At 41.7% G+C, this 12602-nt stretch overlaps 1 protein-coding gene across 1 annotated transcript; it reads right to left on the bottom strand.

Moving 5' to 3' along the window:
* Positions 1–1075: 1075 nt before the first annotated feature.
* LOC129360402 (NACHT, LRR and PYD domains-containing protein 3-like) lies at positions 1076–12592 on the bottom strand. Its single transcript, XM_055030600.1, is given in 15 exon segments — positions 1076–2298; positions 2738–2784; positions 3141–3314; positions 3454–3627; positions 3830–4015; positions 4757–5614; positions 5616–6531; positions 6619–6841; positions 6960–7029; positions 7830–7931; positions 8180–8263; positions 8532–8639; positions 8756–8899; positions 9059–9153; positions 12493–12592. Coding segments are annotated over 14 exon segments (3702 nt in total). The 5' UTR covers positions 9124–9153; positions 12493–12592; the 3' UTR covers positions 1076–1747.
* Positions 12593–12602: the final 10 nt, after the last annotated feature.

Genomic DNA, 12602 nt, shown 5'->3' with positions numbered 1-12602 from the left:
TGCCAGAATGCGATCACACGTCAGATTTAATTTATATTCACTATATTATGTTTGCTCTTGTTACATAACAGATTGATGCTCATGTTGCAAAAGGAATTGATCATTAATTCAGCATAAAAACACTCTGATTTTACGTGGCAATTTGAATTAAATCAATATTATTGACCATCATGTGTGCTCATTCCAGCTGAAGGATGTGTTTTGGGAAATAAAACTAAAAAATGGCAGAAAATATTTCTACGGGATTTAATTTTTATTTATTTCAGACATTTTCTTTACACTTTACTGTATTAACTGGTGAAGAGTCGTTTGTACGGAAGAGGATCAGGGCCACCGGGGAAAAAAAAGTCTGAATTCTTAGGTGGCCCTAATCCTCTTCCGTATGTTTGTGCAGTGATCCGGACAAGATTAAGTTTGGTCAAAACACATAAACTCATTTACTTACAAAGTAAACTAAAGGAATTTTTAGATTTTTCCCACTTACTAAATAACGTCACTTTTATCATTTATACAGTAAAAAAAAAAAAAATCTATTTTTTCCTCCAGCTGGTGTCTTTCCACATAATTTCCAGCAGAGGGCAACACGCACACCACAAAGTATTCCAGCTGTTTCTTCTCTTGACATTGTTAAAAATAAATGTAATAGATTTTATCACTTTTCACACTTCTGCTGATGAAATATTTTCTGTATTACCTAGGATACTATTTTAAGACCATAATAGGAAAGAGTTAATAAAATTATGAGAATGAAGACACAAGAATACAATTGTAAAAGAATAGTTTTACAAGAATAAAGCTCTTGTATTAAAAGAATAAAAACATTATGATTTTTATTTTTTCATTTTCTTATTGTGGCCCTATTATTTGTATGTATTTCAGTTCTGTAAATTATTAATTTACTTGTGTCCCAAATGGGCAATTGACACTGCAGCAAGTAAAAAAACTAAAAGACAAAATATCAAAGTTAAAAAATATAAACAATTAAACATACCAAAACAGACATCAAATATAAATCAATACATAGTGGGTGGAGTTAATGTTGCAGACTGAGCCATCGGGTCAGTGTAAAATCTGATCACAATCAATCAATCAAATTTTATTTGTGCAGCACATTTCAGCAGCAAGGCATTTCGAAATGCTTTACATCATAAACACAAAAACACAAAGTCATGCAACATAGAATAAACAATACATTAAGTTAAGTTCCATCATTACATCTTTAATTGATTACATTTCAAATACAATTCTAAACAGGTGCGTTTTTAGACAAGATTTAAAGGAAGTTTCAGCTGTTTTACAGTTTTCTGGAAGTTTATTCAAAATGTTTGGTCCATAGATGCTGAAAGCAGCTTCTACTTGTTTGGTTCTGGTTCTGGGGATGCAGATCAGACCAGAACCAGAAGACCTGATGGTTCTGGAAGGTTGATACAACAACAGCAGATCTTTAATGCATCGTGGTGCTAAACCGTTCGTAAACTAACAGTATTTTAAAATCTATTCTTTGAGCTACAGGGAGCCAGTGGAGGGATTTTAAGACTGCTGTTATGTCTCTATCTTCCTGGTTTTAGTAAGAACACAAGCAGCAGCTTCTGGATCAGCTGCAGCTGTTTGATTGATTTGTTGGACAGATTTGTGAAGATGCTGTTACAGTAATCAATGCAACTGAAGATAAATACATGGATGAGTTTCTCTAGCTCTGGCTGAGACATTAGTCCTCAAATCCTGGAGATGTTCTTCAGGTGATAGATCACAGGGAGCATAACGATGCAAAGGAATCAAATTTGGACCTGAGCCTGAATCTAAAGCCGACCCCTGGACGCAGAGGTTCAGTGAAGGTGGTGTTGAAGGTGTAGAGGTGAATCAGAGCATCATCACAGACTCTGAAGAACGACACACTTCCAGCTGAGTAATCTACATACACCACTACCTTCTTAGGCGCAGCGGATAAGTGTGAGATAAATGATCTTCTTTTCTGGTGGTAAACATAGTACCCACCCCCATCTGAACAGCTCAGACTCCAGGACTTCTCATTCCCACCAAACCTGCAGTCTGTTCTCTCCACTCTCCTGCTTATTCCTCTGTAACTCACTGAAACATCCACCCATCCGCTCCATTCCACCTCCCAGTAATGGCGACCAGTCAGATCCTCACTGCACAGCAGCTGAGGACAGTCCTGAAATCTCTCTGGGTGGTCAGGATAGGACCGGTCCTCTCTCACATGTATGGCCCTACTGTCGTCTTCAGACAGTTTTATCTGTCTGTTAACAGTGTTTGGGTCAAATGTGGGCTTAAAGTAATCTGAAAGAGGAAACTTCTTTTAGGTCCATAATTCATTAATATACATTTTAAAAAGTGCTACTTCCTGGCAGATTACTTCAGTTTAACAAGACATTTTACCGTGTTATAAGTGAAATAATCTGTCAGTGGAACAAATACTTTTTAATCAAAGTTATTAACTTAAAATAAGCCTTTTGTGTCTGTTTCATTATATATTTTTATGTCTTTTTTAAAGTACTTTGTAGTTTCTGACTTGTAAAAAGTGCTATATAAAAAAAAGTTTACTTATTGTTATATCTTGCTGAACATTTATTTGTTAGCTTTGTCTTATTTCAAGTATACTAAGATATTTGCAATACAAACTAGACCAAAAATAATTGGAAAGATTTTATGTTTTTGCAGTGTATGGTTTCAGGTGAAATATAGGAAGTTTGTGCAGCTTATTTAAAATTATACTTACATTTTCTCAGGCCAGGTCTCAGCCATTGTTCTCCAAAAGGCTCTATCCTGCAAAACAAAACAAAAAACAAAGTAATTCAGTCTCTTTAAGCACAATTGAATTATCAGAAATGTGTAATTAAAACATGTTTTGGTATTTATATGCCTGTTCAATTTAATGTCATAAAGAAACAAGTAAATTATATTACATAAAAAAAATTATAAACTGACTCTCATAACAATCAGAATAATTACCAACTTCCCGTTAATGTATATATACCATATACTATACTTGCATAATGTTAGTTATATAACAAACAAAATAAAAACTATTGATAATGACAGTAAAATAACAATAATTTGTTATATGAGTAATAATCTACTCATATTAACACATAAAATAATTCCATTCATCCAACTGACACCTTAAAACATCCAGTTTCCAGTTTTGATCTTGCAGCTTTGCAGAGAAAAGTTTCACTGTTGCTTCTCCCGGATGGTTGTAGCTCAGGTCCAGTTCGGTCAGATGGGTCGGGTTGGAGCTCAACGCTGAGAACAGAGACCTGCATCCCTCCTCTGTGACCAAACACCCAGACAGTCTGCAGACAAACCACAACCCAATCAAGAAAATGCTAAGCCTGAGCAATGCACATTCATCTGTCTGTTAACAGACAAATACATCAATACCTTTGGATTAGTCTGTTCAACCTCATATCGAATAACACTGGTTAATCTGACCTGAGGTTTTGGAGCTTGCAGTGAGGACTCTCCAGTCCAGAAGAGAGCAGCTTCACCCCCACGTCCTCCAAGTCATTGTTGCTCAGGTCCATTTCTTTCAGAATAGAGGATTTGGAGCTGAGCACAAAGGAAAGCATCTCACAGCTCCTCTCGTTGAGGTTACAGAGACTCAACCTGTTGGCATAAAAAACACATTTTGGACAACTATTCAGCAAGAACTGTACCCATTAGTTTTCTATTAGATAATAAAAAGAATAATTATTATCACCTTAAAACAAGTGCTTAATAACAAAGCACTTCACAGCAATTTTATTTATTGTGAAATAAAGCAAAATGTTATATCTTATTTAAAATGATAAAAATATTGAACAAAAACATAAAACCAGCCCTGAGTACTTCCAGTTTGCAATAAGGACTCTTGAGACCAGCTGACAGCTGATTTACTCCTGAATCCTTGAGGTCGTTGATACTCAAGTCCAGCTCTGTCAGGGCAGATGAGTGGGAGCCGAGCACCAAGGACAACGACTCAAAGCTTCCTTCTGACAGGTTACAACCACTCAGCCTGAAAGGAAAAGTTTGAAAAATGTCAGACTAAAATCAATTCATATACATAAATACTTCCACAAATTATTTCCAGGATTTCTTTATTTAATTTCATACAATAAGCTATTTCTTTGAAATGTGTACTTTGTAGAAAAATAAAAACACAATAGGGAATATATTTCTGCAGATGGCAAGAGAACCACATAGAGGGAGGAAAATAGATTTTTATCAGATTATCTATAACAAACTGTCAGGACACACTGATAGCTTAACAAATATGTGAAAAAAAAAACATTTAAAAAGTAAAAATACAAAAACAAATTCTCTAATTTCAAACAATTTTAACAATTTTGGATATAAACATCCAAAATAAATCAACAAAAAATAAACTATAAATAAAATTATGAAGTCTCAAATTTGTCTTAAAAATTTTGAGAGACCAAAGCACCAGATTGAAGATTTATGTCATCCAGTTCTTCGTAGAAAGAAAAACAATAAATCATGCAAATGGAAATAGTTAATTTTAATTTGTCGTGCAATTAATTGATTTATTGCTTATTGTGGCAAGCCTACATGCATTCACACTGCAGCACAAGCAAGTATTTTTAACAAGAATCCAAAAGGCCAAAAGCTAACATCAGAGAATGTAGTATTTTTGTAAATTATGTCGACAAATATTTGACCACAAGTTCATATCTTGCATTAATTATTTTTTGTTAGTGAACCAGTAAATTTTACCGCTAATCATAGCGGTACTTACAGAGCTTTGTTTGCTGTTTTTACTACAGGAAGCAGCCTCAAGAAAGCCTCTTCTGAGGCAGAGTATTTCTTCAGCTCAAACACATCCAGGTCTTTTTCTGAGGACAGCAAAAGGAACGCGAGTGCTGACCAGTCTGCCAGTGACATCTCGTCTGTGGAAAGTTTCTCCAAGGCCAAAGACTCTTGAATCTTTTCTACTAAGGAATGATCATTTAGTTCATTCAGACAGTAAAGCAAATTGATGCTCTTGTCTACAGAAAGACCTTCATTTAGCTTCTTTTTGATGTATTGACTTGTATCATTAATAATAATTGGGCTAATATCCGCCTGTGTGCCGACGCTCGACTTTCTCTGGAGGCCTTGCAGCAGAGTCTGATTGCTCTGCAGTGAAAGGCCCAGGAGGAAGCGGAGAAACAAGTCAAGATGTCCATTGGGACTTTTGAGTGTCATATTCACAGCAGTCTGGTAGAAATCTTCAAACTCAGATGAGTTCTCGTCTTCCAGAAGATTGACGTCAGAGTCAAGGAACATCAAATGGACATAAAGAGCAGCTAGAAACTCCTGGACACTGAGATGCACAAAAGTGAACACCTTGTTTTGGTACAGGCCTTCTTTCTCCTCTTTGAAGATCTGAGTGAACACTCCTGAAGAAATGGAGACTGCTCGAACGTCAACGCCACATTCTTCCAGATCTGATTTATTAAAGATTAAGTTTCCTTTCTGTAGCTGCTCAAATGCCAGTTTTCCCAAAGATTTGATCATCTTTCTGTTCTCTGGACTCCAGTGGTTATCTTCTCCGTCGTACTTCAAGCTCTTTACTTTGGTCTGAACTACAAGGAAGTGGATGTACATCTCAGTCAGTTTTTGGCAGCTTTTCTCCCTCACTGGTTTTAAACACATCCTCCAGAACTGTGGCTGTGATCCAGCAGAAAACGGGGATGTGACACATCATGTGGAGAGATCTCGTTGTTTTGATGTGGGAGATGATCCTCCTGGCCTGCTCCTCATCCCTGATTTTCTTCTTGAAATAATGCTCCTTTTGCGGATCGGCAAACCCTCTGACTTCTGTCACCAGGTCAATACACTCAAGAGGAATCTGATTGGCTGCTGCAGGACGCGTGGTTATCCAGAGGCGAGCAGAAGGAAGCAAGTACCCTCTAATGAGATTCGTCAACAGCACATCCACAGACACAGACTCCGTCACGTCCGTCAGGATCTCGTTGTTGTCAAAGTCTAAAGGAAGTCGACATTCATCCAAGCCATCAAAGATGAAAACAACCTGGAACTTTTCAAAGTCCCAGATTTCTTTGGTTTCAGTAAAGAAGTGATGAACAAGTCCCATCAAACTGAACTTCTTCTCTTTCAGCACATTCAGTTCTCTGAACATGAATGGAAACACAAAGTGGACGTCCTGGTTGGTTCTGCCTTCAGCCCAGTCCAGAGTGAACTTCTGTGTCAGGACTGTCTTGCCAATGCCAGCCACTCCCTTTGTCATCACTGCTCTGATTGGTCGAAGTTTTTCAGGAAAACTCTCAAATATTTGTTTGTGTGTGATTTTGGTTTCTCCTCTGTCTGAGTTCCTGCTGGCGGTTTCAATCTGCATGAACTCATGTTGATCGCTGACTGATGCTCTCCCGCCCGCTGTGACATAGAGCTCTGTGTAAATCTGATTCAGACAGGTTTGGTTTCCTTGTCTAGCAATCCCTTCAAACACACACTGGAAGTTCTTTTTCAGCTTAGATTTAAGCTTACGTTGACCAACTGCAGCACTAGTCCCTGAAAGATGAGACAGAATATTTAACAAATCAATCAAAAAAAAAGAAAATTTTACGTTATTATGTAGCCAACACATTAAATCCTCACCACATTGTAGAAGGTGAGCCAGCTTTTCCTGCTTCATGGTCTTCAGGAAGTTCATGGCAAGTTTCAGAACTGCCTCTCTGCTGCTCCTCTTCTGCTCTTCATCCTCACCCTTCGACACATCCTTCACATTGCTTTGACCGTCTTCTGGGCAACCAGAAGCCACAGCCTTAAAAATGTGATTCAATTCATTCCTGACAAAAGCAACAATGTTTTCCTCCAAAGCCTGAAACAGATTAGAAAATCAATTACAAGGACTGTATAAAAAATATCTAAACATTCCTTCTGCTTGGTAACCAAATCATTTTCAGTCACTACAGCAGATTTGGTGTTAATGTACAGACCATAAATATGGAGTTGAGGTGCTGCTGGGTTGATTGGTGACTGGTAAACTTCATGCTCTCATTTTCAAATCTGAAAAAAAAAATCAAAGTAAAACACTTCAGAAGCCCTCGTCATTACTTTGTATTTGCCTTCAATTACAGACATTTTGTGAAGTCTAAAAACAGCTTTGCATAACAATTCTGCATGTGTTCAAAGGATTTTCTAAATTTCAGGTTTAAAATCAGAATATTTCCTCCTACTATGAATACTATTAAAGTTTACTTATTTCTCAATTTAAAAAGTAAATCTAATAAACAAAATGATGCATTCAAAGTATTAAGTTATTTTAACTTTAATATACAGAAACTTCCGCTAGTCAGAAAATGAGAATATTATATGACACCGCCATTATTTAACAGTACTGTATGTCCATCTATTGTATAATATAAGCCCTCAATGACTGGTTTCCTTTTGCATGATTTACTGCACCAATAATAGAAGGTCAGTCTGTGGCTCTTCTGTGGCGTTAAGAAAGTCAATAGAAACCATTAACTCGCCTACAGTCTCTCTCATCCTTCTCTTACTACACTGTGCAGATTATTTGCTGGTCAGAATACCAGAACAATAGGTCCCTATACTTAATCTGAGAAATGCCAAGTACAGGGATTGCAATTAAGTAATCCCTAAATCAAAGCAAACCGATAAACAAAGTCTAAAAGACCTTCAGGAACTCTGAAGGGGGTTGATTCTTGAGAGAGAAATTTTAGAAAATAGTGGCAGATAAAGAGTCTCAACTTGTCTTCACGCAGAATGATAAATGACAAATATTAGACCTTACAACTGGGAGTATCATAATCCCACATGATCAAGGTTTTACCACCAATCCTCACCTGTGATTTGCATCATGGAGTCCATCTCCAGAGCGTGAATCACTATTTTCGAATCCAGGTTCGAGATCAGGTTCAGTGCAGTCTGAACAGTCCAGTTTCCTCCTAATGGATAAACAGACAATAAATACACTTGAACTGTTACTATTAGTGTCATAATCATTCACATAACTTTGATAAAATCAAGATTTGTTTGATTTCAGAGATATCAAATTCACCAATTATTCTTATGTAAAATAGTTCACTGAATTAATATGTGTTCTTTTTAATATCACTTTTAAATGTGCTTTTTATTTCTATATACAATATCACTTCAAAAGCTTGTGAATATGAAACACTTTTCAGTAGCATACTTCTTTGTAGAAGGTTCACGTTCCTTTAGATGGCAGTCACTGTCATTTGGTTGAAAGGAAAGTAAGTATCTTCTTTGATGACTTCTGTTGAGGAAAAACATTGGAGAGCAACATTAACTTTAACATAACATAACTTTAACATAACAGAAGTACTTTCATGCAAATTAATTAATGACAATAAGAAAACATACATAGGAAACAACAAAAACAAAAACTCTAGATTATTAAATCCACTTCTTTATAACACTTGTATGAACATTTTTAAATAGCTAAAGTATGCAGGTCAAACAAAGACAATCAAGCATTTAATTGTGTCAAAATCTGCTTTTTGGCAGAATGAGTTGTAGCTTACATTTGATCAGCAGGTGGAAGTTCTTTAAAATTAATGATGTCTTCCTTTGACCTGTTGGTCCAGGACGAAGAACAACTACCAACTGAAAAATGTGACTTGGCCTTGATTCTGAAACAAAAACACCAACAATTCTGACATATTTCATTGTATGCTTCAAGCTTCAACAATATTTTTAAATAAATAGTATTTTTGTCATATATAAAATGTTTTTTTTTCTGTTTTACCTCTCATCAACAGATGCACTGAAATAGGGAGGAGACTGCTTGGACCAGTCACTTTTCATGGACACACAGCTTGGGTCAGGAACTGGAACCGGCCCAGTAATTTCAGGTTTAGCAGTGTCTTCAATGTGCTGCTGGACAACTGGCCTTCAGAACAACAGAAAATGCAAATGATATCAAGCATTTTTAAAATTAAAACAAACCCTGCAACATGTTTGCAGCTGACAATTTCTGTTCGCCAACATAATAACGCTGAACACAGATTAAGATAAATAAGTCATTATTCCTATTGGAAGTTGGCCTGACCTTTGAACTTTCCTTGCCCTTTCATCCTCTCCAAGTGGTAAAACGTCCTGCTGGAGGAGATTCATGGCAGAATACCAAACACTCACACAAACAACCTATTAAGACACAAAATGACAGTGCATCAGTCATAACAGAGCACTGTATTACATCTGATGGTGTTTGAAATGATTAACAACAGAAACTATGCCTAGTTTATAAATAATTATTATTTTCTGTTTTAATATAAAGTTTATAACACAAAGGGAGAAGATGCAAGTGATGGATGGATGAGTAGCACAGTGGGATCGGGAATTAACTCTGGAAATGACAATAGTTTATTCACTTTTCATTTCTTACACTATCTGTTTTTCATGCCATTTATGCTGCTGCTACAGATGTAAAGGAGGAAACCAAAAATAAACATATCAGAGAATAAGATCTGTCATTATTTACCGAATGACACTTCGCGCCAAAAGTCATAAACATTGATAAAGATTCCTTCATGTTCATAACATGTTATGTCGCAATACGACAGTGTCGTGTCAGTCTTATGAACAACCCTTCAAATAAAGTGCTACGATTATGCAATCGGAAAATCAAAATGCTTCTATAATCATTCAGTTATTTTGTTAGTCTGTTAATTAATCAAAAAATTTTCCCAAACGTAATGGCTGACTGTCAGGTTCTGTGTTTAATTCTGAGTTTCTGTGTCCTGAGTTCTCCTCGTTGTCCTGTCTTCCCCTTGATTGTTCCCAGGTGTGTCTTGTTCTCCTGATTACCCTCAGTGTATTTAGCCCCTCCTGTGTCCTTTGTTTTGTGGTCGTGTCCTTGTCGTTGTTTGTCATTGTCAGTCAGATTGTCGTTGTTTGTCATTGTCAGTCAGATTGTCGTTGTTGTTTTTTTGTGCCGCCCTTAAGACAGTTGCTACCGGTGTGAGCCTGGCTTCTGCTCAGCCGTGCTGCCTGGCCGCGGACTACTGTTTGGACTGTTTTTGTGGATTATTTGTTATTAAATTACACCACCGTTCACTTACCTGGGTCTCCAGCGTGCTGCCTCACCACCGCAAACACCACCATTTTATGACAGAAGGATCCGACCAGAAAATACGGTGAGGCACGCTTTAAAATCATGGACCCAGAGGGTTTAGAGGAGCTACTCCGAACCATCGGTGAGTACGAGGAGTCAAAAACCACGTCCACGTTCGCCCTGAGACGGCCAGGGTTCGCGATACGCCTGGGCCTGCTATTGGACTATTGGGTTCCTCGTCTCCCGCACCCCGCGCTGGTGGAGCTGCAGCGGGAGGCAGAGGAGATACGCCGGACAGCCTTTGCGGCCTGGGATGCTAAACCTCTGCCTCCCAGGCCAGACATCCGCTCCGGCAGCCCATCCCAGCTCCATCCTCAGCTCCTCGTGCGCTCCGCCGGACCCCGCTCCGGCTGCCGTTCCTGCTCCGCCGGACCCCGCTCCGGCTGCCGTTCCTGCTCCGCCGGACCCCGCTCCGGCTGCCGTTCCTGCTCCGCCGGACCCCGCTCCGGCTGCCGTTCCTGCTCCGCCGGACCCCGCTCCGGCTGCCGTTCCTGCTCCGCCGGACCCCGCTCCGGCTGCCGTTCCTGCTCCGGACCCCGCTCCGGCTGCCGTTCCTGCTCCGCCGGACCCCGCTCCGGCTTCGGCTCCTGCTCCGCCGGACCCCGCTCCGGCTTCGGCTCCTGCTCCGCCGGACCCCGCTCCGGCTTCGGCTCCTGCTCCGCCGGACCCCGCTCCGGCTTCGGCTCCTGCTCCGCCGGACCCCGCTCCGGCTTCGGCTCCTGCTCCGCCGGACCCCGCTCCGGCTTCGGCTCCTGCTCCGCCGGACCCCGCTCCGGCTTCGGCTCCTGCTCCGCCGGACCCCGCTCCGGCTTCGGCTCCTGCTCCGCCGGACCCCGCTCCGGCTTCGGCTCCTGCTCCGCCGGATCCCGCTCCGGCTCCTGCTCCGCCGGATTCCGCTCCGGCTCCGGCTCCTGCTCCGCCGGATTCCGCTCCGGCCTCCGTGGACTCTGCTCCTCGTGCCGCTGCTCCGGCAGCCTCTATCCCTAGTGCTCCTTCCGAGATCCCTAGTGCTCCTTCCGAGATCCCTAGTGCTCCTTCCGAGATCCCTAGTGCTCCTTCCGAGATCCCTAGTGCTCCTTCCGAGATCCCTAGTGCTCCTTCCGAGATCCCTAGTGCTCCTTCCGAGATCCCTAGTGCTCCTTCCGAGATCCCTAGTGCTCCTTCCGAGATCCCTAGTGCTCCTTCCGAGATCCCTAGTGCTCCTTCCGAGATCCCTAGTGCTCCTTCCGAGATCCCTAGTGCTCCTTCCGAGATCCCTAGTGCTCCTCCCGAGCCTCCCAGTGCTCCTCCCGAGCCTCCCAGTGCTCCTCCCGAGCCTCCCAGTGCTCCTCCCGATCCCCCTAGTGTTCCTCCCGAGCCTCCCAGTGCTCCTCCAGTGCCCCCTAGTGCTCCCCCGTGCCCCCTAGTGTTCCTCCCGTGCCCCCTAGTGTTCCTCCCGTGCCCCCTAGTGTTCCTCCCGTGCCCCCTAGTGTTCCTCCCGTGCCCCCTAGTGTTCCTCCCGTGCCCCCTAGTGTTCCTCCAGTGCCCCCTAGTGTTCCTCCAGTGCCCCCTAGTGTTCCTCGGCACCATGGACGCCCTCCGGACCTCCCCTGTGGGTCTGCCGCAGGCGCCGAGGACGCCCCCCGGACCTCCCCTGTGGGGCGCCGAGGACGCCCACCGGATCCCCCTCGACGCCTCTGCCCACTTTCTGTTTAGTTTTGGACTCTTGGCCCCTCCTTGTGTTTCCGCCCACCTTTTGTGGGTAGTTTTTTGTTTTCTGGACTCTGGCCCTCCTTCTGTCGCCCCTCCGCCCCCCTGGTTTTTGAGTTTTGGATTTTGGTTTTGGGCGTCTGGTAGCCGCCCTTTAAGGGGGGGGTACTGTCAGGTTCTGTGTTTAATTCTGAGTTTCTGTGTCCTGAGTTCTCCTCGTTGTCCTGTCTTCCCCTTGATTGTTCCCAGGTGTGTCTTGTTCTCCTGATTACCCTCAGTGTATTTAGTCCCTCCTGTGTCCTTTGTTCCTGGTCGGGTCCTTGTCGTTGTTTGTCATTGTCAGTCAGATTGTCGTTGTTTGTCATTGTCAGTCAGATTGTCGTTGTTGTTTTTTTGTGCCGCCCTTAAGACCAGTTGCTACCGGTGTGAGCCCTGGCTTCTGCTCAGCCGTGCTGCCTGGCCGCGGACTACTGTTTGGACTGTTTTTGTGGATTATTTTGTTATTAAATTACACCACCGTTCACTTACCTGGGTCTCCAGCGTGCTGCCTCACCACCGCAAACACCACCATTTTATGACACTGACGTCCTTTTCCCACTGCTTTTCCTGGTAGAAGTCTGCAGTTTCCTGGTCGACTAAATTTGGATTCCAGTCGTTCCTACTTATTAGACTTTACTTACCTTTCAGTCCCCTCTTACTGCGGTGTGAATTTATTCTTCTCCGTGCACAATATCTAAATCTATAACTAGTTTTCTGTTTCAACAAGTGACACTGACGGACTTTTTCTTTC

Source organism: Poeciliopsis prolifica, unplaced genomic scaffold (assembly GCF_027474105.1).
Source record: "Poeciliopsis prolifica strain line A6 unplaced genomic scaffold, Auburn_PproV2 SCAFFOLD006, whole genome shotgun sequence".
Taxonomy (NCBI): domain Eukaryota; kingdom Metazoa; phylum Chordata; class Actinopteri; order Cyprinodontiformes; family Poeciliidae; genus Poeciliopsis; species Poeciliopsis prolifica.
The sequence above is the reverse complement of the archived record's forward strand: the minus strand, read 5'-3'. Positions and strand labels throughout refer to the sequence as shown.